We start from the raw sequence: 22920 nt of genomic DNA, 5'->3' as shown, positions 1-22920 counted from the left end.
TTACACTCGTCTGGTGTGAGACATTCCCTGGAGGGTCCACCGGGGGCCGAACCGCACAACCACCCTGCGTTCGGTGTGGGGTGGCGGAGGGGGGAAGTGGACCACTGCGGCTTCGGCAGGGACGGAGCCTCTCCGTCGTTTCTAGGTCCCCGATTAACATAACACCAAAAAATCGTAATGAAGCAAGTCAAAGGAAGCCTGGATCACTTTCTACTTTTATTCCGATTACTGTTTAGAATTCTAACGGAGTTCATCTTCAGGTACTGATATAATAAAAGATTAAACAGGTGAACGTTAGTCATTTGATGATAGAACACTAAGAAAAAGATTGCATACAACAGTAGCATGCAAATAAAAATGAAACGTCAAATTTGATTCACAGTAATTACAGTATGATTATATGTATGTCACGTTACAATCAGCTACGTACAATCGTACTCCTTTCTTCGCAGTTAACAGATACGGAAAACATTTTTCGAAAAGGTCTGAAATTATGTATTTGATAAATATAGTCGTGGCAATTTGCGAACCATGAGGTATGCAGCCTCATGACACGTACATAGTTTATAACTTTTAAACCTGATACGTTGTGTTAAATCATTGACACAAGATAATACCTCTTAATGGGTGGACTATAACAGGTTTTAAATTTTTAAACTCCTGCAACAAATATATTAAAGTCACGTGTTTGTTACCCCTGTAAGCCATAAGATGACAACTTTCAACTGGAACCATGCACCGTTGGAATAGAACCATGCACCATGGAATAGTCTGAAGATTATCATTGGCAACAGTCGAGATCATTAATCCGACATAATATAAAAAGTGAGAGACGATATTTGTGTGGCTTTATTGTATTAAAATGATTACGGAGGTCTGAGACATGATTCTTCAATTACGCCAAAGAAGACTGCCTGCGGAAGCCGCCAGCGCCAGCCCGTCCGCGACGCGTCCTCTCACGACGGCGCTTCGAGAGCGTCTGCCGACGCCGCGCGCCGAGCGCCGAGCGCCGACGGGGTGGAGCTTCGGGGCCTCCCCTGCGGCGTTCGGCAGCGCTCGGCTCTTTCCGTCGACAATGCGCATACGTAATAATCGATGCGCCATGCAGCGGCGCAGCGTCCCTCGTGGCGGCCGGGAGGGGGAAGCGGCCGGACAGCCCCCTTTCCGTATTTTCGCCACCCCCACCCTCCTAGTCGGGCGCGGGCCCCTAGCGTCGCGGCGGCGGCGATGCACTGTGCGTGCTGTGACGTCACGTGGTCGGCGGGGCGGCCCACACGCAGCGACGCCAGGGGCAGGACGCGCCAGCCGGGCAGCCGACATCGCCGCCGCCTCCGCCTCCACCGCACGTGCGGCCGCTGTGTGCGTGCGCCGAACCGAGCCGCGCCGATGCCCGTGTGAGAGACACCGCGCACCGACAGTGGACAGCCGACACTCGTCATGGATATCTTAGGTAGGCTCAGCCACTTGAAACTCTTCTCTCAATTCGTGCCATAAGTAAGTGAACGCGGCTCTGCCAATACCGCATCTCGCTATTTTGTGCGCTTCTTCAATATACAACAATATCTCCAATTACTTGCACTCGAACAAAACTTTTTACAATGAAGTATCTGCAAGGAAGATAGCTGAAATTACACTGGGACCACACAGGTACTCCAGAAACATTTAGCTGAATATTTCATATATTTGTACTCGAAAAAGGCCCATTATTATTATTGAACCTAAACCTTAATGATGTCTTGTAAAGTAAAACAGATTGCGAGCTTGAGCAATTTGCTATGATCGAAATCCTGTCGCATATATGACTCTCAGTAGACATCATAATAAGGTATTGTCTGAATCCAGAAACAAAGCCATTTTCAGTGGACCATCTTTTTTATAGTTACAGAGAAAAATCTTAATCTTTAGTTTAGAAAATTATCTGCTTAGGTTAATTCAGCTGCCAGTGTCTTTAGTTTTTCTCCGTTCTACAGAACCGCGAATAGTTTTTGAAAGTTTTTGTTGAGACGGAGAAGTTTCCCGCAACTTTTAGATTGTTCTTTGGATACTTCAACTGTGTTTGTGGGTGTAGCATGCATAGTATTATTTTCTAAAGTAAGAGGCAATGTTCGAAAGTCATTAAGAAGTCAACATTTTACAAAATCAATTTTAAATATCGTAAAAAAAATATTGGAATGATGCGACATATATATACGGTGATATATAGGGTGTTTTTCAGAATTAAATACATTTATAATTATGTAATAGTAACACGAACTTCTTAGAATATATTGGGCTTAGTAAATTTAGCAAATTATTTCCTGATGCTATATATAGGTAATGACTAGCCTCCAAACATACCTCTCAGCTTCGATAAGAGCTCCATAAGAAAGTATATTTGATGAATGACCATAAATTTGTAGTGGTTCTGAAACATGAAGATAAATTTCAAAAACTGTGACAGAGTGTGTCTGTTTCATGATAATACACTCGCCGTATTTCACAAATAAATGCGTTAAGAAAAACATAATCTTACAAATTCTTTCATAATCATCGTAAAGTGAAATTATTATATTAGTCGACTTGGTTTCCATAACCAGTACCCTCAGCACACGAGCCGCTATCCTTAATATATGTTTTCACCTCTGAATTGCAAGGTAAATTGATTGGAACGAAAGAGCCTCTCCGTTGAGTTACGGTGGGCGAACCCTTTCATTCCGCACTGCGGGGTTCCGCTAATACCCCGTATCGATTTAATTAGCCGCCTGGGTTACAAGTTGCACCAACATTCGATTGGAAACTTAGGATAATATGGACGCCAGACAGGTAAAGTTTCCTCACATTGCATCAAGTAAACTTCCAGGAGAGACCAAATGAAGTACTACGAGAGGTGAAGTTTCAGTACTTCTCCTCTGTGAATTATATATTTCTCAACGGTCAATTTTTGTCGTTCCAGAAAATGAATTACACAGTTTCTTAACTTTATTAGCCGTGGATCTAAATCTATAAGGGCCACTATAGATTTTCTTTTATTGAAGGTTAAGTTTTATACTACTTACTATTATGAAACACCGGTACTTTTCAATATTCGGTTATGACATTATCGTTTCAGGTATGTGCTGTACAGTTGAAGCACACTACCAATGCACAGCTTGAAACACTGCTGTCACCTGCAAGTACTGAAGAGAGATCTTACAGAAATAATTCGTACTGATGTTGTGCATAAACACCAGAAAGTTCATCTATTTGCTTCAAACGCGTTCAGTTTTAGGCATAATTTATCAGGTTTAATGTGGGTCGCATAATGAGATCTGCAGCAACCTAATTAATTCATTAACGGATGCCATTTATGGATGTGAGCCACAGAAATTTTGCTTTGTTTGCCACATTCTCTTTCGTCACAGTACTAAGCTATTTCATCGTATATCAAATTGTTACTCTTTAAATCAGTTTATATTTATCATCTGACTCTCTCACATGTCTCAAATTGACCTAAGAGATTAATAAGAAATAAGCGCACTTATCTGCGCTATTTTATAAGCTGCAGGAGAAATCGTGTACCAAAGATCTCTGAACTAACAGAGGTTAAAAAGCAAACAGAAAAAAATAACGCAGAGACACTCCTAACGCAACACTTCTTGGCCACGCCCATCGAACTGGCGCGACAGACATTCGATCTGCAACCCGGTCGCATAGCGCAACTCCGGCACACAGCTCATGGCGCGGAAGAGATATCAGCGAGAACTGAGTGCAAAGTGTCTAATGAATTTTCCGAAACGTGTTAAAGTGTCGCTGATATTTCGATTCTTATCGTTCTGAAAGTAGTTTTAGTTGATCTTGTGACGATGTAGTGAAAACTACACGAAAGATTGTAATGCCAAATGCATATAAGCAGTAAGATATGCTTCTTTTTCGGTATATAATTATTTTTTTATGATTCAAAACATCTTCCATTCTTACTGATATGTCTGAGTGTTCAACAGTTTGCTCATAATAGTTGTAAAAGGCCACATCTAACCTCACCTGATGATAAAAATATCTTCAAAAGCATATACTCTTGCTAGACCCTCGACCAATTTGACCTGCATGTTTCATACATTTGTTCAATGATCACATTTGCGTAAGCTGGTGTTCACCATTCGCTTTCTCTTATGAATGCTACTGAGTGAGCTGTGCGAGGCTATGAGCACTATGGGACTTAAATTCTAAGGTCATCAGTCCCCTAGAACTTAGAAATACTTAAACCTAACTAACCTAACGACAACACACACACCCATGCCCGAGGCAGGATTCGAACCTGCAACCGTAGCGGTCGCGGGGTTCCAATCTGTAGCGCCTAGAACCGCTCGGCCACCCCGGCCGGCAGCTGTGCAAGGGAGTGTGTGTCGACACTGTAAACGTACGAGCGAACCGGGCGAAGTGACGCAATGATTAATATGTAGAGTTCGTAATACTAATAATCACATAACAGGGGGAAGAAGGAAGGTTAGAATGTTACATCTACATCTACAGTTATACTCCGCAAGCCACCCAACGGTGTGAACGGTGTGTGGCGGAGGGCACTTTACGTGCCACTGTCATTACCTCCCTTTTCTGTTCCAGTCGCGTATGGTTCGCGGGAAGAACGACTGTCTGAAAGCCTCCGTGCGCGCTCGAATCTCTCTAATTTTACATTCGTGATCTCCTCGGGAGGTATAAGTAGGGGGAAGCAATATATTAGATACCTCATCCAGAAACGCACCCTCTCGAAACCTGGCGAGCAAGCTACACCGCGATGCAGAGCGCCTCTCTTGCAGAGTCTGCCACTTGAGTTTGCTAAACATCTCCGTAACGCTATCACGGTTACCAAATAACCCTGTGACGAAACGCGCCGCTCTTTTTTGAATCTTCTCTATCTCCTCCATCAACCCGATCTGGTACGGATCCCACACTGATGAGCAATACTCAAGTATAGGTCGAACGTGTGTTTTGTAAGCCACCTCCTTTGTTGATGGACTACATTTTCTAAGGACTCTCCCAATGAATCTCAACCTGGTACCCGCCTTACCAACAATTAATTTTATATGATCATTCCACTTCAAATCGTTCCGCACGCATACTCCCAGATATTTTACAGAAGTAACTGCTACCAGTGTTTGTTCCGCTATCATATAATCATACAATAAAGGATCCTTCTTTCTATGTATTCGCAATACATTACATTTGTCTATGTTAAGGGTCATTTGCCACTCCCTGCACCAAGTGCCTATCCGCTGCAGATCTTCCTGCATTTCGCTACAATTTTCTAATGCTGCCACTTCTCTGTATACTACAGCATCATCCGCGAAAAGCCGCATCCCGTCTGTGTGCAGGTCATTTGAGACGGAGCACTAGTTTGGACTAGAATGCCAGTAGTCCGTGGCCTACACGCTCTCCGCTATTCGTCCTAGTTGATTTACGAAAATTACGAAAAACATAAATCGCACAAACTGTAATTGCGGCGCTCCAATATCTGTCCACCTGTCTGGTTTGATCTTTGTATGAATTCCCGAAATCTCAGACAGTGGGATGTTTCACTTGAAGAAGCCAGGGTGAATCGTTTCCCCCGTCCTGCTCCAGGTAAGCTGCTGTTCAGTCTTAAATGACTTTAGTGTCAGAGACACGTCAGCTCCACCCTCAGTTCAAGAGCAAGTCGCAAATACTGGTAAAGTGAAACTTGGAATGGGACCTGCTAGGATTCCTAATTGATAACAGCATGGTCCAGAAAAGGCAGAGTTTGATTTCAATTACAACCCAACGCATAGTTCTCAATGTGCAGTGATACTGAAATTCACTCTTACTTGTGTCTGTTGAAGAGAACACACAGTGTTTTTTTCCAGGAATAATGTACTCGTCCACTTTCTGAGGCTGACGGTAAACTAATAAAACCGCAAGGAATATTCACACCGGTCATTCAGTTATCCCTTGTACATGCACAGTGCTGCAACAGGAGAGTATACGTCAATTTTGTGTTACAGTTTTGAACAGATCTTGAGGATAGAAAGTGCGTTACCGAGTAAAAACTAGTGGGTTGTATTTAAAAAAAGAGTTTCTGCTGTTCATATGTTCATATCGAAGAAAATTACAAAGAGACAATCATGCTCATTAATGTCCCCCTGATATCTAAACAATATTTGCTTCACGCATTTCTTATTTGTCTTCTGGACGGAAAGTTTCTTGGCGTAATCAAAATATATGGGACACACTATGCAAGATTGCCGTCTTCTGCTGTGGAATCGTAGAGGGGTACATCTTTGAATAGGGCGCTGGGGTTTAGGGTGCCTCATATGAAAAGAATGTTGCTGAAGAAAGGCAGAGATACGTAATCGAATCCAGTGACATTGCCATGTAGCAATCGAATCGAATGACATTGCCATATTATAATTATCATCAACGTTCAGCCTTCCTGTAATATGAATATCCGACGAGAATGACTGAATTGAAACGTGGACGTCAAAGAGTCCTTTGTGACGGTGTTGCGTGATACATGCATTGCGCCAGTGTACTGGTAAGGCTCCTATGTCATAACGACATGGTATCTCCACGGCGCACCTTCCCACGTTGGTGTTCCATATAGCCGTCCGGTTTCCAGATACCTGGCCAAGTGCTGCAGTCGTTGGCGCAGTTTTCTGTTCGAAACAGTTCTCAAACTTTCTATTGGCATTTGATATTCTCTTTCAGCTGTAATTAGTGTTATGTCAAGGTTCTTTAGCTAGAGGGCTTGTGCTTAAAAGGATTCTGTACCATTATCTTTAATTACTGAGCAGGTTCTGTTCGCTGCGATTTTTCCACCTATAGTCAACGTAACTATAACTATTTTTCGTTTATGTTTCCACATACGGATATGACGAAGGTTACGTGAGAGGAAAGAACAGTCATATATGAAGGAAATATTCATTCTGCATGTGTAAATTGTCTGTTGGGCCAAAAAATGGAAATTATCGGAAAACGATGAGACGCATGCATGGTTACGAACTAAGATATGTGTCACATGACCTACGTACAATCACTGGATCCAATACTTAGGATAGGCCCCATAAAAATAAATTATCAGGAAACGACAATCGCACAGCACCTAAAGCACAGCTAGAAACGACGCTTTCAGTTACATAGTTTGCAGTCTATTCACTGGAACGGGTACTTAACAATCCAAATGGACGCATCCATTACCAGTTTTGAATTCAGCGGTTGCACTCTTGACTCTGCGGAACACGTTTCGTTAAACCTTGCCATTACCTCAAGTTGTGTCTCCCGTAGTCGAATAACCGTATCTGACTGTGCTGATACGAGGTCTGACATGTATACAGTAGCTGGATGCTTGTCCGCCTATATGTCGCGTAAGAATGGCAGATGAAATTTAAACCGCCAGACCTAAAGAGCAATACTTTTTTTTTCCTCCTCTCAAATAAATTTCGTCATATGTGTGTGTGTGTATGTGGAAAGAGACCCGAAAAATCACGACGGTTACGTTGACTATAAGTACATAAATCGCTACAAACAGAACCTGCTCAGTAATTAAGGTTAATGGTACAGGTTGCTTATAAAAACATAACCTCTAGCTAAGAAACCTTGACGTTACACCGACTACAGCTAAAGTAGAATATAAACCATAAGTCACCATAAAACGATTACTTGTGCTATAGGTATTAATGTAACACAGACAAAGACATATTCCTGCCCCATATAAAATCACAAATGGCTTTATATATTTGGTTATATTCCTGAATCAAAAAAAAATGGTTCAAATGGCTCTAAGCACTATGCGACTTAACTTCTGAGGTCATCAGTCGCCTAGAACTTAGAACTAATTAAACCTAACTAAGCTAAGGACATCACACACATCCATGCCCGAGGCAGAATTCGAACCTGCGACCGGAGCGGTCGCTCGGTTCCAGACTGTAGCGCATAGAACCGCACGGCAACTCCGGCAGGCTCCTGAATCAAAGACCGGCGCTCTTTTTAGGAGAGGCACCTTCGTTTTCACAGGATTTTGGAGTATGGGTTTGTCTTCGAAAAACCGGAAGAAAAATACGACGGACGCAGGGATTTCAGGAACTAAGTTACACATGTAGTCCCACGTTAAAACCACCTCCCAACACGAGTGGCTCATTGACCGAAGAGAGCTCATGTTTCAGGTCTCCTGCTTACAGTTCTAATGGGGTACAGATAACAGGTTGTTTTGTTTTTTTGAAATCGTTGTTGTCGAGGTTTACGTTTGGTCTGCCATTCTTACGTCGCATTTGGCCAAACAGGAATCCAGCTAAGATGCAGTGAGGGAGTGAAATGCCGTTGCAACTGGGAAGTTAGTCAAAATTTAAGGTACGCGGGACGTATGATTCTTGTGGACAAAACCTCTAAATTGAACACAGATTTACAGTTAAATTCTGGCAGTACACGCACCAAGACCAATGTCAGGTCCAACTGCAGTGATATTTGACCAAGGCTGCACAGAAGCGAGCTATGCTAATCGGAAAGAAAGCAGGGTCTGACACCATGCAATTTTCATCTTTTTTGAAAGCTGGCAGAACATCAGGGGATAAAGAGATTTTCCAGTGATGGGGGACGTTGACACATCGGTTCTCGAATGGCTCCGTGACCGAAGAGCGAATGTCAATTGTCGAGGAACAAGTAGAACCTTCCGGCCGTTATTTACAGAAATTTACTGACCGTGTCGAAAAATAATATCAAGTGTCTGTGTCACATTCAGGAGTAGCACAGCATTCATTAAAAGTGACATGACGAGCCATAATAATGTGTAACTTCTTTCTTCAAGCCCCTTCATGCTTTCCAAAGTACGTCTCTCTAGCCACCGTAAAAGTGTTGTAATAGTTCCTGTCTGAGAACACAAGATAAACTTTCCCACTTTCTGTGAAAGTTCTCTATACTAAAACGATGATATTTGGTTAATGGCAATAATGTACGTCTCCTACACTTCTGGGACACTTTTTATCAAGTTGTTTGTCCACCCTGTGAGGAACTGACGTCATGCTGCAGTAACACTGAAATTTCGAGAAGAATTTCCACTGCGCAGTGCAGTTTGCGCTGATGTGAATCTGCCTGGCAGATTAAACCTATGTGCCTGATCGAGACACGAACGCAGGACATTTGCCTTTCGCGTGCAAATCTTCTAAATTGTAACATAGCGGTTGTCTGTTGTGAACTGAGAAACGTCTTACGCTAACTAAACAACATTGTCAATAGCATTACATCACCTGTAAGCTATCATTGCTTGATTAAAATCAGGATTCTTTCATATAGCTGTCATTCGCCTCTCATTTACAGACATACAAAACACTAAAATGGGTGAAAGATCAGTACCCTATGCACTTCGAAAGATACAAATCCGAAAAAATTGTACTTTAATTTACGAGCACTCCGTAACCTCCTGCTCTACATTATTTGGGCAACGTCTACACGAACTCGAAACACACGTCTCTTAACACTTACCACGTCCGTCCGCCTCGAGAGCTGGTGCCTTATTTCCTTAACCGTTGCGCTACCTCTAGAGGTGAGCTCTATACCATAGACGTAACACGATATTCTTCGACCGACTGAGCTATAAACGCTCATCTCACGAACCGTCGTCACGGTTTCGAAAATAAGAGAGAGCTACTGGCGCAAATAAAGCTTTGAATGCCGGTCATGAGTCGTGCCCGGGTAGCTCAGTCGGCAGACCATTTGCTCGCAAAAAACAAAGATTCTGGTTTCGACTCCCAGTCCAGCACAAAGATCTAATACTTAAAGCTGGCTACTACACATTCGAAGCACGTCGTTAACAAATTTTACTGCGTAAGTGAGACTGTATACTGCATTATCTTGCAGGTTTCCTCTATATGACTGATTAATGAAATGCTTTGAGGTTTTCAGACGAGTTGTTACGTCCGATTTATTCACCATATTTACGACGAACGACATAGTAGTCTTCAGCAGATGCTTCGAGTTGTGCAGTCATGTTTAAATTTAAACAAGGCTTGGGATGCCTCACACATTTTTTGAGATCTCGTCGACTATGAGGAGGGGATCAGAGCTGCGAAACGCTGTGTTGTATCCACTGGGCAAGAAGGCTCCACCCGTTAGAGCAGAGTCTGCGGGGTTGCGTGCAAATCAGGCGCATGTGGCAGGCTACATGATAATTTCGGTCCGACGTAGAGCAGTCGCAGCGGTGAGCCAGAAGGAGACGACTTCGTCGCACTGTATTACTGCGCCGGTCACATGGACGGAATCAGAACTTTGCTCATTCCGCTTCTGGCTGTCGAGTATTTATTGGGCTGCGCCAACCTACGACTGAAGGTCGAGATGGAGAGTCAGCTGGAGTTCAACTGGAGAGCCAGCAGGTCTACTGAAGGGCCGACATCCTGCCAGCTAATATGAAGATAGCCACCATCAGTCTTCGATGGCTACGGCTCGCTCACCAAATTCATAACCAAGCGAATGTATTTAGATCTTCTTGGAAGTGTAACCTAATCTGATTAAGACTTTTATATCAAGTTATTAGTAAACAAATATTGTGTCTTTCGTCGGTGGTCTTCAGAAGTCTGTCAACTGCTCTATGTACTTTAGTCAGTAATATACAGAGGGTATGTAACACCGTAAGAAACGCATGATTGAAAACAAATGCATACGGTAGCCTAGCCTGTTAGTGGCGTTGTTCTGGTTGACCACGAGCGGATCCTGTGTAATATCCTCAATATGTTCAAACTGTCATTGACGCTCATTGTTCTGAGTAATTGTGACTGCATTATGTCAGAGCCTATTGAAATCGAAGGTGGGCTTATTGTTGGTGCGCGTATGGTGCGTGCTTCAGGAACAAAGGTAGCTGAGGTGTTCTGTGATTCCATAGGACAGTATGGAGGGTTTACGCTGCATGCAGGGAAACCGGAATAACATCATCCGCTAAGTCATGCCGCGGACGAATGTATGTGTTCAGTGAACGTCACGGACGTTCATTTAAGAGGATTGTGACAAAAAATGTGAGGACGACCGCCGAAAAGTCACTGCAGACCTGAATGTCGCACTCATGAAACCTGTCAGCACCAAAACAATACGAAAGAAGGACCAGAACCAGGCAAATTCAGGGCGAGCTGAAATTCCAGTACCACTCATTAGTGCTGCAAATGCCTCTAACAGGAAACCCTAGTGCCGAAGCCATAAAACCTACGCTAAGGAGCAATGGGAGAAGGTCATTATCGTAAGAGTCTTGTTTCACACTGTTTACAACTTCTGGAACAGCTTACGTCCCAAACGTGAAACATGGGGGGGGGGGGGGGGGGGGGGAGGGTTCGGTGATGGTTTGAGCAGCCGTATCGTGGTAATGGGCCCCATTGTTACTCTGCAAAGTTGCATTACTGCAAACGATTATGTGACATTTGTGGCTGATCAGGTCCATCCTACGATACAAAACTTGTTCCTAAATGGTGACGCTGTGCTCGAAGACGACAGCGTCATTGTTCACACAGCTTGTATCGTCAGGTATTCGTTTTGTGAGACAATAATGAATTGTTGCATCTCCTCTGCCCACCACAGTCAGCAGATCTCAGTATTACTGAGTCTTTGTGGTCTACTTTGGTGGTATTCGTCTATTTTTGTCCACCACCTTTGCATTGCGAACTGATACAATATTTTATGTGTGACCCTCAATTTTCATTGTGAACTGATACAATATTTTGTATGTAGCCCTCAATAAAAAGGAGAGAATGGGCATTTCCCGGAAAATTAGTGCACCCTCCAAAAAACAAAACAGCGTCAAACGGAGTGATGGGCATTGTGGCGTCGGGGCGTCGGGAGTCGAACTCGGGTAAAATGGTGGACGAAGCAATAATAGTTTTCAGTCTGTTTGGCGTCCAGACAGTGGGCACAACTCGCAGCACAACTTGCTGCATCTGATCTCCATTGGATTGGTACTTAAAATTTTGTGCACTAAATGAAATGAACAACTTGACTGCCTCCTATGTCATGGCAAATTATTGGTTATGCGAGCAGTTTTTATTTTTTTGTTTTTGCATTTATTGGCCCTTGGGCTTATCCATTTAGCCAGTGCATAGTATTTTTTATATACAGCATAGTCAGTAATAATTGAATGAATACCAGTTAAACTTCATAATACATTTAACAGAGTCTTACTTTCAAAGCTATTCATGTACCACATCTTCTCACGCTGCATCCTTTGTGTCTGACTGGATATTTGCTTCGTGCAGAAGTACGGCAATACTGGCATATTCCGTAGTGGACAGCTGCCGTAACAGGTTCTGGCAGATTGAGGGTTCCTGTCCAAGGCTCTGAGGAACTGGCGACCAGTCTGTTTCCACGTCAAGGTCTTAGTATCACGTGGTTGATCTCTGCAGTTTTAGTTGGGTGTGCTTCACAGTACCGAGGTAGCTGAACTTTCATTCTATAAACATGTTAAGGATAACAGCCGTGGCCTTGTCGGATGCGCGTTGTAGTGGTGGTATGATGAGTAGGTAGCTCGATATGGGAGAATCAGGTTGTTGCGGATTTGCTCGGCTTTATTGCGGCATCACGTCTTCCTTTGCATTATTGTGAGATCTGCAACGTCTGTGACCATACTCGAAGGAATTGCGTCTTTACACCAGCAGCGTGATCTGTACGTGTAGGCAAGTATAGTAAGGTCGGCCATCAACCACACTTTGTTTAGCCAGGTGATTCCTCAGCTTGTTGCATGAGATGTCGTGCGTGGAGCTGGATGCCTGCTGAGCAGAAGGTTCAAATGGCTCTGAGCACTATGGGACTGCGACCGTAGCAGTCGCGCGGTTCCAGACTGAAGCGCCTAGAACCGCTCGGCCACCGGCGGCCGGCGCTGAGCAGAAGAGCGCTCCTCTGGACGGGGCGGTGCCGCCCTTGTTATGTGGAGTGGTGGGTGTCGGACCAGGTGCGGCGGTTGTGTCCCGGCGACCCCGGCCGCTCTTCTGCTTTCTGCGCCGCCTTCCACTCCTGGGCGACGTCGCGTCGCCGGCAGTCCACGCCGCCACACGCCACGCACTTTGGCCGTAAGCGCCGCACTGCGCCTGTGGGCCGCTCCGAGCCGAGGCCGTGAATTCAATTTGGCGCTGGATGTGGGGGGCGGGGTGGGGTGCTGTGGGTGCCCTCAAAGGGGCGGCCAGGGGGAGGGGCAAGGGGCGTGGCCACTCGATATCCTGCGCGGCGCTCCCCACGTCTTGATTACCACACCGACGGCTGCCAAGGCTCCGCTCTGACTTATCGACCCGCCAATAGCAGGGGCACTCAATAAGTAAAGAGGCACGGGACGCTAAAGACGGAGTGTTGCCGTTTAAACGTCTTTCGATATCGAAGTCATTAGAGAAACAGCTCTGTCTCTGCTAGAATCGCACGGAGATCGCCTGAAATGATTTACGGAAATCGTACAGGTCCTAAATCAGAATAACCAGATTTGATTTGCGGTCCTGCATTTTATATCAGTTTATACTACTGGAAAATGCGTTAGATAGAGTAAAAGGGAATAAAAATTTCCTATTTGGATAGAGAAGGTTGTGGATTGGAAGGGAAGTTTAGTATCGTTGCCGGACTTGGATGTACATATCGAGATGAACGAAACAGCGATCGCCACCCAGAGCTGGGCGGCGTAGACTTCGCTTCAGTTAGCTACACCATCTGCGGCCTAACATAGGAGGAAAGTGTGCGCGCTTTTCTCGTTCAGTTGCGTTCTACATAAACCTCTACATGACTACCCCGCAATTCACACTGAAGTACATGGCACAGGGTTGTTCGAACCATCTTCAGACCATTTCTCTCTCTATTCCCGTCTCTAATGGAAATGCCAGTGGCTGCGGCTTCCCGTCGGGTAGACTGTACGTCTGGTGCAAGTCTTTTGAGTTGACGCCACTTCGGCGACTTGCGTGTCGATGGGGATGAAATGACGATGATAAGCACAACACAACACCCAGTCCCTGAGCGGCGAAAATCTCCAACCCAGCCGGGAATCGCACCCGGGCCGTTAAGTATGACATTCCGTCGCGCTGACCACTCATCTACCAGGGTCAGACCCCATCTCTGATTACCCGTGGGAAAAAAGAACTATTGAATCTTTCTGTACTTGCTCTGATTCCCCTTGTTTCATTCCTCCCGATGTAGGTTGGTGACTATAAAATATTTTCACAATCAGAGGAGAAAGTTGGTGACTCAAATTTCGTGAAAAGATCTCGCCGTAAGGAGAAACGCCTTTGTTTTAATGACTGCCATCCCCGCTCGCTCATCATACACTTGGCACTCTCCCCCTTTTCGCTACAATTCAAACCGAGCTAACCTACTTTCAATTCTTTCGATGTCCGCCGTGAGTCTTACCTGCTAAGGACTCCATACCACACAGCAGTATTCTAACACAGGACGAACAAGCATCAGTAGGCAGTCTCTTTAGTAGGTTGGTGTATTTTCTAAGTGTTCTGCCAATAAAATGTAGTTTTCGGTTGCCTTCGACACAACATTATTTATGTGAGTGACCTAACTTGTTTGTAAAAAAAATGGTTCAGATGTCTCTAAGTACTATGGGACTTAACATCTGAGGTCATCAGTCCCCTAGACTTAGAACTAATTGAACCTAACTAACCTAATGACATCACACACATCCATGCCCGAGGCAGGATTCGAACCTGCGACAGTAGCAATAGCGCGGTTCCGGAGAGAAGCGCGTAGAATCGCTCGGCCACAGCGGCCAGCAAGTTGTTTGTAATTGTAATTCCTAGGTGTATAGTCAAATTAAAATCCTTTTCATTTATGCACTTTATGGTGTAATCAAAATTTAATGCATTTCTTTTTATGCTTTTGTGGATGACCTCTCAATTTTACTTCCTGAGAGCCAATTGCCACTTTTCGCACAATGATATCATGTCTAACTCAATTTGCAATTGGTTTTGATTGTCTGATGACTTTATTATACTATAAGTGACATCGTCATCTGCAAATATTCTAAGACGGCCGCTCAGGAATCACCTAAATTGTTTATGAAGATTGGGAACAGAAGAGGACCTGTAATACTTCCTTGGAGAACGCCGGATACCACTTCTGTTAAACTCAATGACTTTCCGTCAATTACTACTAACTGTGACTGGAAATCTTGGATCCAGTTGCACTACTGAAGACATAATCCATATGCACACAATTTGATTAGAAGTCTATTGTGAGGAACGGATTCACAAGCCTTTCGAAAATCCTGAAGTATGGAATCAATTTGAGATCTCTTGTCGATACCAATCATTACTTCGTGCTAATATAGAGCTAGTTGTGTATCACAAGAACGGTATTTTCTGAATCCTTGCTGACTGTGTGTCACTAGACCGTTACATTCGAGGTAACTCATAGTGTTCGAAAACATTATATGTTCCAGAATCCTACTGCACATCGACGTTACTGATCTGGGTCTGTAATTCAGCGGATTATTCCTGCTTCCTTTCTTGAATATTGGTATGAATTGTGCAAGTTTACAGTCTTTTGGTATGGATGTTTCGTCAGAGGGACGTTTGGGTATGATTGTTAAGTATTGGGCTATTCTGAAAGAAATCTTACTAGTATGTCATCCTGATCGGAAGACTTGCCTTTATTAAGTGATTATGCTGCTGCACTATGCCGATGATACTAAGTTACGTAGTTTTGGCCCGTCCGGTTGGCCGTGCGGTCTAACGCACTGCTTTCCGGGCGGGAAGGAGCGCCTGGTCCCCGGTACGAATCCTCCCGGTGGATTTTGTGTCGAGGTCCGGTGAACCGGCCAGTCTGTGGATGGTTTTTAGGCGGTTTTCCATCTGCCTCGGTAAATGCGGGCTGGTTTCCATTATTCCGCCTCAGTTACACTATGTCGGCGATTGCTGCGCAAACAAGTTCTCCACGTACGCGTACACCACCAGTACTCTACCACACAAACATAGGGGTTACACTCGTCTGCTGTGAGACGTTCCCTGGGGGGGTCCACCGGGGACCGAACCGCACAATAACCCTGGGTTCGGTGTGGGGTGGCGGAGGGGTGAAGCGGACTGCGGTGGTCGTCGTGGGGTTGCGAACTACTGTGGCTGCGGCGGGGGGGGGGGGGGGGGGGGAGCCTCTCCGTCGTTTGTAGGTCCCCGGTTTACATAGAATACAATACATAAAATACAAGTTACGTATTTGACGTACCTGAAGCTTTCTGATCGTCAACGTCACTGTTGGCATACAATTAATACCTTCTCTTGTTTATTTGTCTCGGTTTGCATTTGTGGTTTTGTTCACAGACTGTTGACCATTTTTGGCTTTCAGGTTTCGCATTCCTCTCGGTTTGTCCTTTCCGGATATGTGTACGGTTTTTGCCGCCTTCATTCGACTCTTTCAGCCAAATCAGTGTTACCTCAGAGAGCGACTAGTGGTATTCCCTCACCTGGGTAACGAGTTGCTGAAAAAAGATCGTCCATTAAAAGCCTATACAGGGAAATTCAATTACACCTACCAATGTACTTTTATGCAACCCGCTATGTTATGTTTGGCCTTCAACACCACGCTCGAGATTTTCGTATTATGTTACTCGCTAGGCGCAAGCTATTAGTGGTATAGAAAAATTGAACAGGACCTTTTTGTAGTGGATCACGTCTTCACTACGGACTGTAGTTTCCGACTTATTCAAGACAAACGTACAAAAGTGATCTTCAAACGCACCTTCATTCCCACACTCAGCTCTCACCGGCAGTACGTTGTTCGTCACTCTCCCTCCTACCACTGTACAAAAATTTGATATTGCACGAATTATTTCCCTCATCCGACATTTTCTGGTCTTCATTGATTGGCCTTATTGCTGCACTGGCTTAGTCGAACACTTTGTAAAACTGACGTCTGTGTAAACTTTACCTAACGATAAACAGCTAAAAATAAACAATTACATCGTTGCTGATGTCAGGCCGTCTGATTACGAAACTACTGTGCTTGCAAGGCTTAAGTTTGGATCGAATTGTCAACATAATTAGTTTTAGCGTAACGTTTACAAACGTCGTTTTCCTTCCATTACCTTGATGGGGACGTTTAAACTCATAACGTTAACGAAACAGTCGACTGTGTTGGTGGCGTGATAGCTCAATCAATAGACACCAAAAAAGGTCGAATATCAGGAATAGTTCACGAACTTGGAAATTTTTGTATAGTTGTAGGATGTAGTAAACGAACAACATATTAGCAATCCTGAGTGGTGAGGAATGAGTTTTGGGATGGAAGTGTGGTTGAGGGTCACTTATGCACGTTTGTCTTGAATAATTCGAAAACTGTGGCCTCCAGTGAAAACGAATCCTAGTACAAAATTTAGCTACGTTACATTTCTACAAAAAGGTACTGTTCATTTTTTCTCCGGGACTAATCGCTTGCGCCTAGCGAGAAAGAGAATATTAAAATCACGCACGTGGTCTATGAAGGACAGACACAATACTGCGAGTTGCATAAAACGACATCGGTAAGCGCACCTGAATCACCCCGTGTACCTGAAGCAGAACACCACTACACGTTTAGCAAATGTGATAACAAAAGACGATCAGAGGAGTCAAACTAGGATGTCCTCCCATTTATATCGCATGTAATACATAGAACAAATAGTGGAAAAGTATTTTAATGAACACAAAAGACCTGGAATCGATCCCAGTACCTTCGTTTTCCAGGACAATGGTTTTATCAGCTGAAGTGTGCAGTTATGATCCCAACTTACTCCCACAGTTTCTTGTCTTCCAGTACATCTGTCATTCTTTTAGATCTAGGGAAAGTTCCGGGGCAGAGTCTCGATCGAGAGCAGAGTTTTAATCTGCCACGAAGTTTCAAAACAACACATACTCCACTGCAGGCTGTAAGATTCGTTCCGAAAACTATAGAGTAGCTATCTGCGGAAAATGTTTACAAGCACAATATTTGCTAAAGATTTTAATGGAAGACGATCTGTCACTGCACATCGTGACAGTAGTACTGAATACAGCATACTAGCAGAAAGGGTTGAAATTTACTAAGAATAAAACGAGCAGTATATTCATTGGGTCAAACATAAGAGAGATATCTATAACTATGCGATCGGTTGAAACTGAGCAATCATCTAGATGCCTCAGACAATGAGAACATCACATATAGTAAATAAATGTATCTCAGAATTATAATGGGAAAGCAATTATTTAACCATAAAAGTACGTGCTGCGAAACAACTAAATCTGCAATTTTAAAAACATCTGTAGTGTAAAACATCCTCTCACTTTCCGGGTAAAACTTCTAGCTTTCGACGATTACCTTAATCATCTTCGTCAGGAGCATCTGGCAGTCTCAACTGCTGCTTTGGTGGCCTTATACAGCCTGTAGATGACTCGTGATTCGTCGGTAATTACGTAATTCTGTCGCAGATGATGTCAACGTCCACGCTGGTGGCGTCACCGCTCCCGCAATAGCGTAAACTTTGCGACGAACATCTCTGCCTCTTTTCTGCGTAGAGAGCTCGCTTCTATGAACCGCTAAGATTATATCCGCTGTCACAGATGAAGTTCTTGTCACGCTTTCTTATTTCTACAGCCACTTCAATTACAGAATCCCAATATGTAGGAGCCTGGGACAAAACTGTTGTTTCATGAAACAGCATTTTGTGTCTGTTTGTAAGGCTGTGCTCGGCAGCTGCGGATTTCTCCAGTTTCCGATTTTTAATATGCCTCGATGTTCTGCGCAGTGCTCGGAAACTGTACGAACTGACTGACTGACTGATGTAATTGCTTCCACACTTACAAGGGATGTTATAAATCCCAGGGATCCTGACGCCGATTCTGTCCTTAACAGGCCGTAGCATCTGTAGCATCTCCTTTGCCTTATTAGGAGGCCGGAAAATGGATCTTACACGTCATCTTCCCAGGATTCTACCTATTTTGCGGAGTATAGCGCCGCTACAATACAATCGGTGGCTCATGACGTTAGTGTTCAACGTTTTCATACTTTCTTTTATTGCATAACGCTGACTTCATGTCACGTCAATCATAACGGTTCTTTCGGAAGACGTACTTCAGATGATTAATTTCGGAATCCAAGTGGCGCTCTTCACAAACAAATTTTACTCTCTATACCAGTGTGATTAAAACTGCTTTCTTGTGGACTGGATAATGAAAACTCTGGGCGCAAAGACAGCATTACTAATTACCATCCAATCACAAGGCATCTATGGGCTACATAAGGCCACCACAGCAGCAGTTTAGATAGTCAGTTGCTCCTGACAAAAACGATGAAGGTAATCGACGAAAGCTCGGGGTTTTACCCTGCACTGACAAGGCAACTAGTCCGAGAGTGTTTTATACAACAGTGCCGTCGCCAATGACATTGCTCTCATAGACAATGACTGGTCTGATATTTTGAGTGGAGTGCGGTTTTGTGTACGGAAAATACATGGACGATAAGGAGGGGGGCGGATGGCGATTATAGGCCTTTGAGATGCAGAATACCGTCTAGATAGGAAGAGAAATGCAAAGCAGAAGATGAGTGTAGGTGAGACCGAAGTGTGAAGCAGGAACAACTGAAGTGCAAAAAAATGGTTCAAAGGGCTGTGAGCGCTATGGGACTTAACATCTGAGGTCATCAGTCCTCTAGAAATGAGAACTACTTAAACCTAACTAACCTAAGGACATCACACACATCCATGCCCGAGGCAGGATTGGAACCTGCAACCGTAGCAGTCGCGCGGTTCCGGACTGAAGCGCCTAGAACCACTCGGTGACAGCGGCCGGCAACCGAAGTGCAGAACTGTATAAGACTGAATTAATTTCCAGTTCCTCACTTCACTCTGTGGCTCTGAATTTAATAAATTTTCTGAAATCATTCATGCAAAAACGTCATTTCTACGTGCTTTCACGCCGGACCCTAGTAATTTCAGAATGTAAGAAGTCTTCTGTTCAAACAATTATCATTCGGAACCCTAGAACCATTAAACATGCCGTCACTACCAGTATCGACATTATGCTTGAACCGATTATAAGAAGTCTGTTCGAAACGTAATGTAACTTTTGTTTCGCTCGGTAACAGAGCGTGCTAGCCAGATTCTGCTGGCAATTTCGTATCCGTCACAAGTTCCCGAGTAACAACATTGTGCCACGCTTATGACACCACCTATCCTTTACCAACTGCTGTTGTTCGAATACAGAGTTTATCGTGATTTTTGTCTTGTCTGATTGAGCAATGATTGAGCGGTAAATTTCGTGTCAAACTGGCGAAAACATTTACTGAAACATCTGAAATGTGGGTGGAAGTTAATACATTTTGTATTTATCCAATGTTTTATAACTGTATACAAGTTACTACATTTTACGAAAATTACATATTTATATTGACGATAACGTCGGGTAGACCGTTCGCCGGGTGCAGGTCTTTCGATTTGACGCCACTTCAGCGATTTGCGCGTCGATGGGGATGAAATGATGATGATTAGAACAACACAACACCCAGTCCATCAGCGGAGAGAATCTCCGACCTAGCCGGGAATCGAACCCGGGCCTTTAGCATTGACGTCACGCTGACCACTCAGCTACCGGGGGCGATAATAAGAATGCCCAGGTGACGTCTATAGTCACTAAATGTCAATTTATTATCCGGTAAATCTCACCGCGTGTCAGTTCAGCGGCGTTCTTGTATCAATGATGTACTTGTTGAATTGTTGCATGGGACAGTTGACCTTAGCGAAACGTATTGTAAATAATGGTTTTAACTTCGACATGCCAATGCATGTGACGTCAGCTATCAAGCTAATTAAGATATAGAATAAATTTATAGCTCTAATTTGGCACTTTATTTAAGCTTTACCGAGGTATGTTTCATAATAATTCATTCTATGTATTGTATTTATGACATTGTATGCTATTTTAATAATTTAATGTTTTACACTTGATTTACGCTATTCACAGTTCAGATGATAGTAACTCTCGCCTTACCGAAACCTGTCATTGTAAATAAAGGCTTGAGACATGCGATCTTGGCTGAGAAGTCATCCTCCTTTAAATTGATTCGAAAATAGTTGTCATCTAGGAAGGCGTTACACGTCAACCGATAGCGCTCAGATGCAGAAAATCAAGAATCTCTGGCGCGCCAATGGTCATTTGTCAGAGAACTTGCAGAAAAATTTGTAATCTTATTTAGTTCGTGTCACGAAATTTTCGTCGAGAAATTGAAGTACATCGGGTTGCAGCATAGTTAATTCCTCATTTGACGATAGAAAAGCAAAAGAATGTCAAGTGAATATTTTCAAGGCATTCCTTGAACATTTAGACGTCGACGAAATATTAACACAAAAAAATTATAACAGAAACCAAAGTTGAGTTTATAGCTACGACATTCAGTTGAAAGTCCAGTAAGCGTAGTGCACTGGCAAAGGTTCTCCACATTCAAATGAAGGGCGGACAGTCTGAACTCTATGTGGTGGTCACAGATTTTCCGATATCGACGGAACTCTTTATTTCAAATACACTTAATGTCATTATTGTTCAAGCGTTTTGATAAAGTAGTCATAAAAAAAAGATAACGGTTTTAACCCTACCATGGGGTTTGTTAAGCAGTTGTCCTAATAACCGCTGTTAATAGAACTTTCCCACTTCTCAATCATAAGCGTCAACCAGGTATGTGCGATCCGAGTACTTCACCATTATTTATGTTACAGCTTCAGACCTGAGCAACAGATCAAATATTAATTTGTGAAATTTCTAAAGTTTTTTTTTACCGTAGGTTGGAGCATGACGGGTAACTACTGCAGAACGGAGACCCTTTAACTGCACTACATAAACACATCTAGCGTCATAAGTAACATTCTGGACAGCAATAAGAAATAAATACATTACTCAGGTACTCACACGCGTAAATATATTCACACACACATACATACATACAAGAGCATACAAAAACATACCAAAGCACACGGATGAGACAATAGCAAGTAATAGCTGCGCAACAAGGTGAATTCAAATATTTTTTAGTGAAAGTTATTGAATGTTCAAAAGCCTCAAGAGGCCTTTTACTGTTAACTTCATAACAGTGACGTAGCAAGGTTAAAGATCTACATTTTACGCAGGGTTAATCAAATCTCGCAAATGCCAATTTTTCTGGCATTTTTAACAATACAGCGCTTCAACAGTACTTGGTGAGCATCACTTTATATAATTGCTATCTTTACATTGTGCTATTGTTTCCCACGCTGTAATTTCGTATAATCGTCAGTAAACAGTGGTACACGGATCAATCAAATATACGTAGTGAGACGTAATTACCTGAACAGTGTTCCATACGAACTGTGAAATGTCACGCACTCATTAACGTTCCTTATAGGTAGCAGTTACACATCTTGACAATTCGTTGTTTTTGACTACAATGACGGCAGCTAAAATGTATGGTGCAATTAGTTGCTCATTGCAAGTTAACAAGCTTTATGCCGTCTGAGGTTGTAATGTAACGAAATCGCGGGACGCGCCTATCTGGCGGGATCAAGTTCCCGCCGAGACTAGGGCAGCACATTCTGGAGATATTTTTCTCGAAAAAGCTGTTGTGGGGAAGGCAATTTCCTCCATCCGCTACTCCTCGAGAAGAGGGAGATTTTCAAACGGATAGCGCAAGCACAGGACCGAGCCATGGAGTTCTAAAACTACAGATTATTAGCAAAGTGCGCTATCTTGTTTAGTAAGGGAAAGATTAAGACTTCTATTCAAGGGAGATGTATGTCTCCGATAAAAAGTAATAAAACGTTATTGTTTTGCAATAACTGGAAGTAGTCTCGTCAGTGATAGAGGATTTGGCGATCGTCCGTTGACGCAGTTCGAAATCGAACAGCTGACTGCAGTAAGAACGTCAGCCAGATAAAACCTGTGGTACAGGACTTCACTCTTGGCTGTATCTCGATATACAACGAACATGCTCCAGGGGCTGCATATACTGGCTGAATAATGTGTTCGATGGAAGTGTGGTAGT

General features: G+C 43.5%; 1 protein-coding gene across 1 annotated transcript in view; it reads left to right on the top strand.

Annotated features, from left to right (window-relative positions):
- Positions 1-1313: 1313 nt before the first annotated feature.
- Positions 1314-22920, top strand: part of LOC126251764 (complexin) — a 701713-nt gene continuing 680106 nt past the window's right edge. Inside the window, exon 1 of the mRNA XM_049952384.1 lies at positions 1314-1450. Within this exon, the coding sequence (XP_049808341.1) occupies positions 1438-1450 (13 nt within the window). The 5' untranslated portion in view covers positions 1314-1437. The remainder of the gene's footprint in view (positions 1451-22920) is intronic.

Source organism: Schistocerca nitens, chromosome 4 (genome assembly GCF_023898315.1).
Source record: "Schistocerca nitens isolate TAMUIC-IGC-003100 chromosome 4, iqSchNite1.1, whole genome shotgun sequence".
NCBI classification, from domain to species: domain Eukaryota; kingdom Metazoa; phylum Arthropoda; class Insecta; order Orthoptera; family Acrididae; genus Schistocerca; species Schistocerca nitens.
The sequence above is the reverse complement of the archived record's forward strand: the minus strand, read 5'-3'. Positions and strand labels throughout refer to the sequence as shown.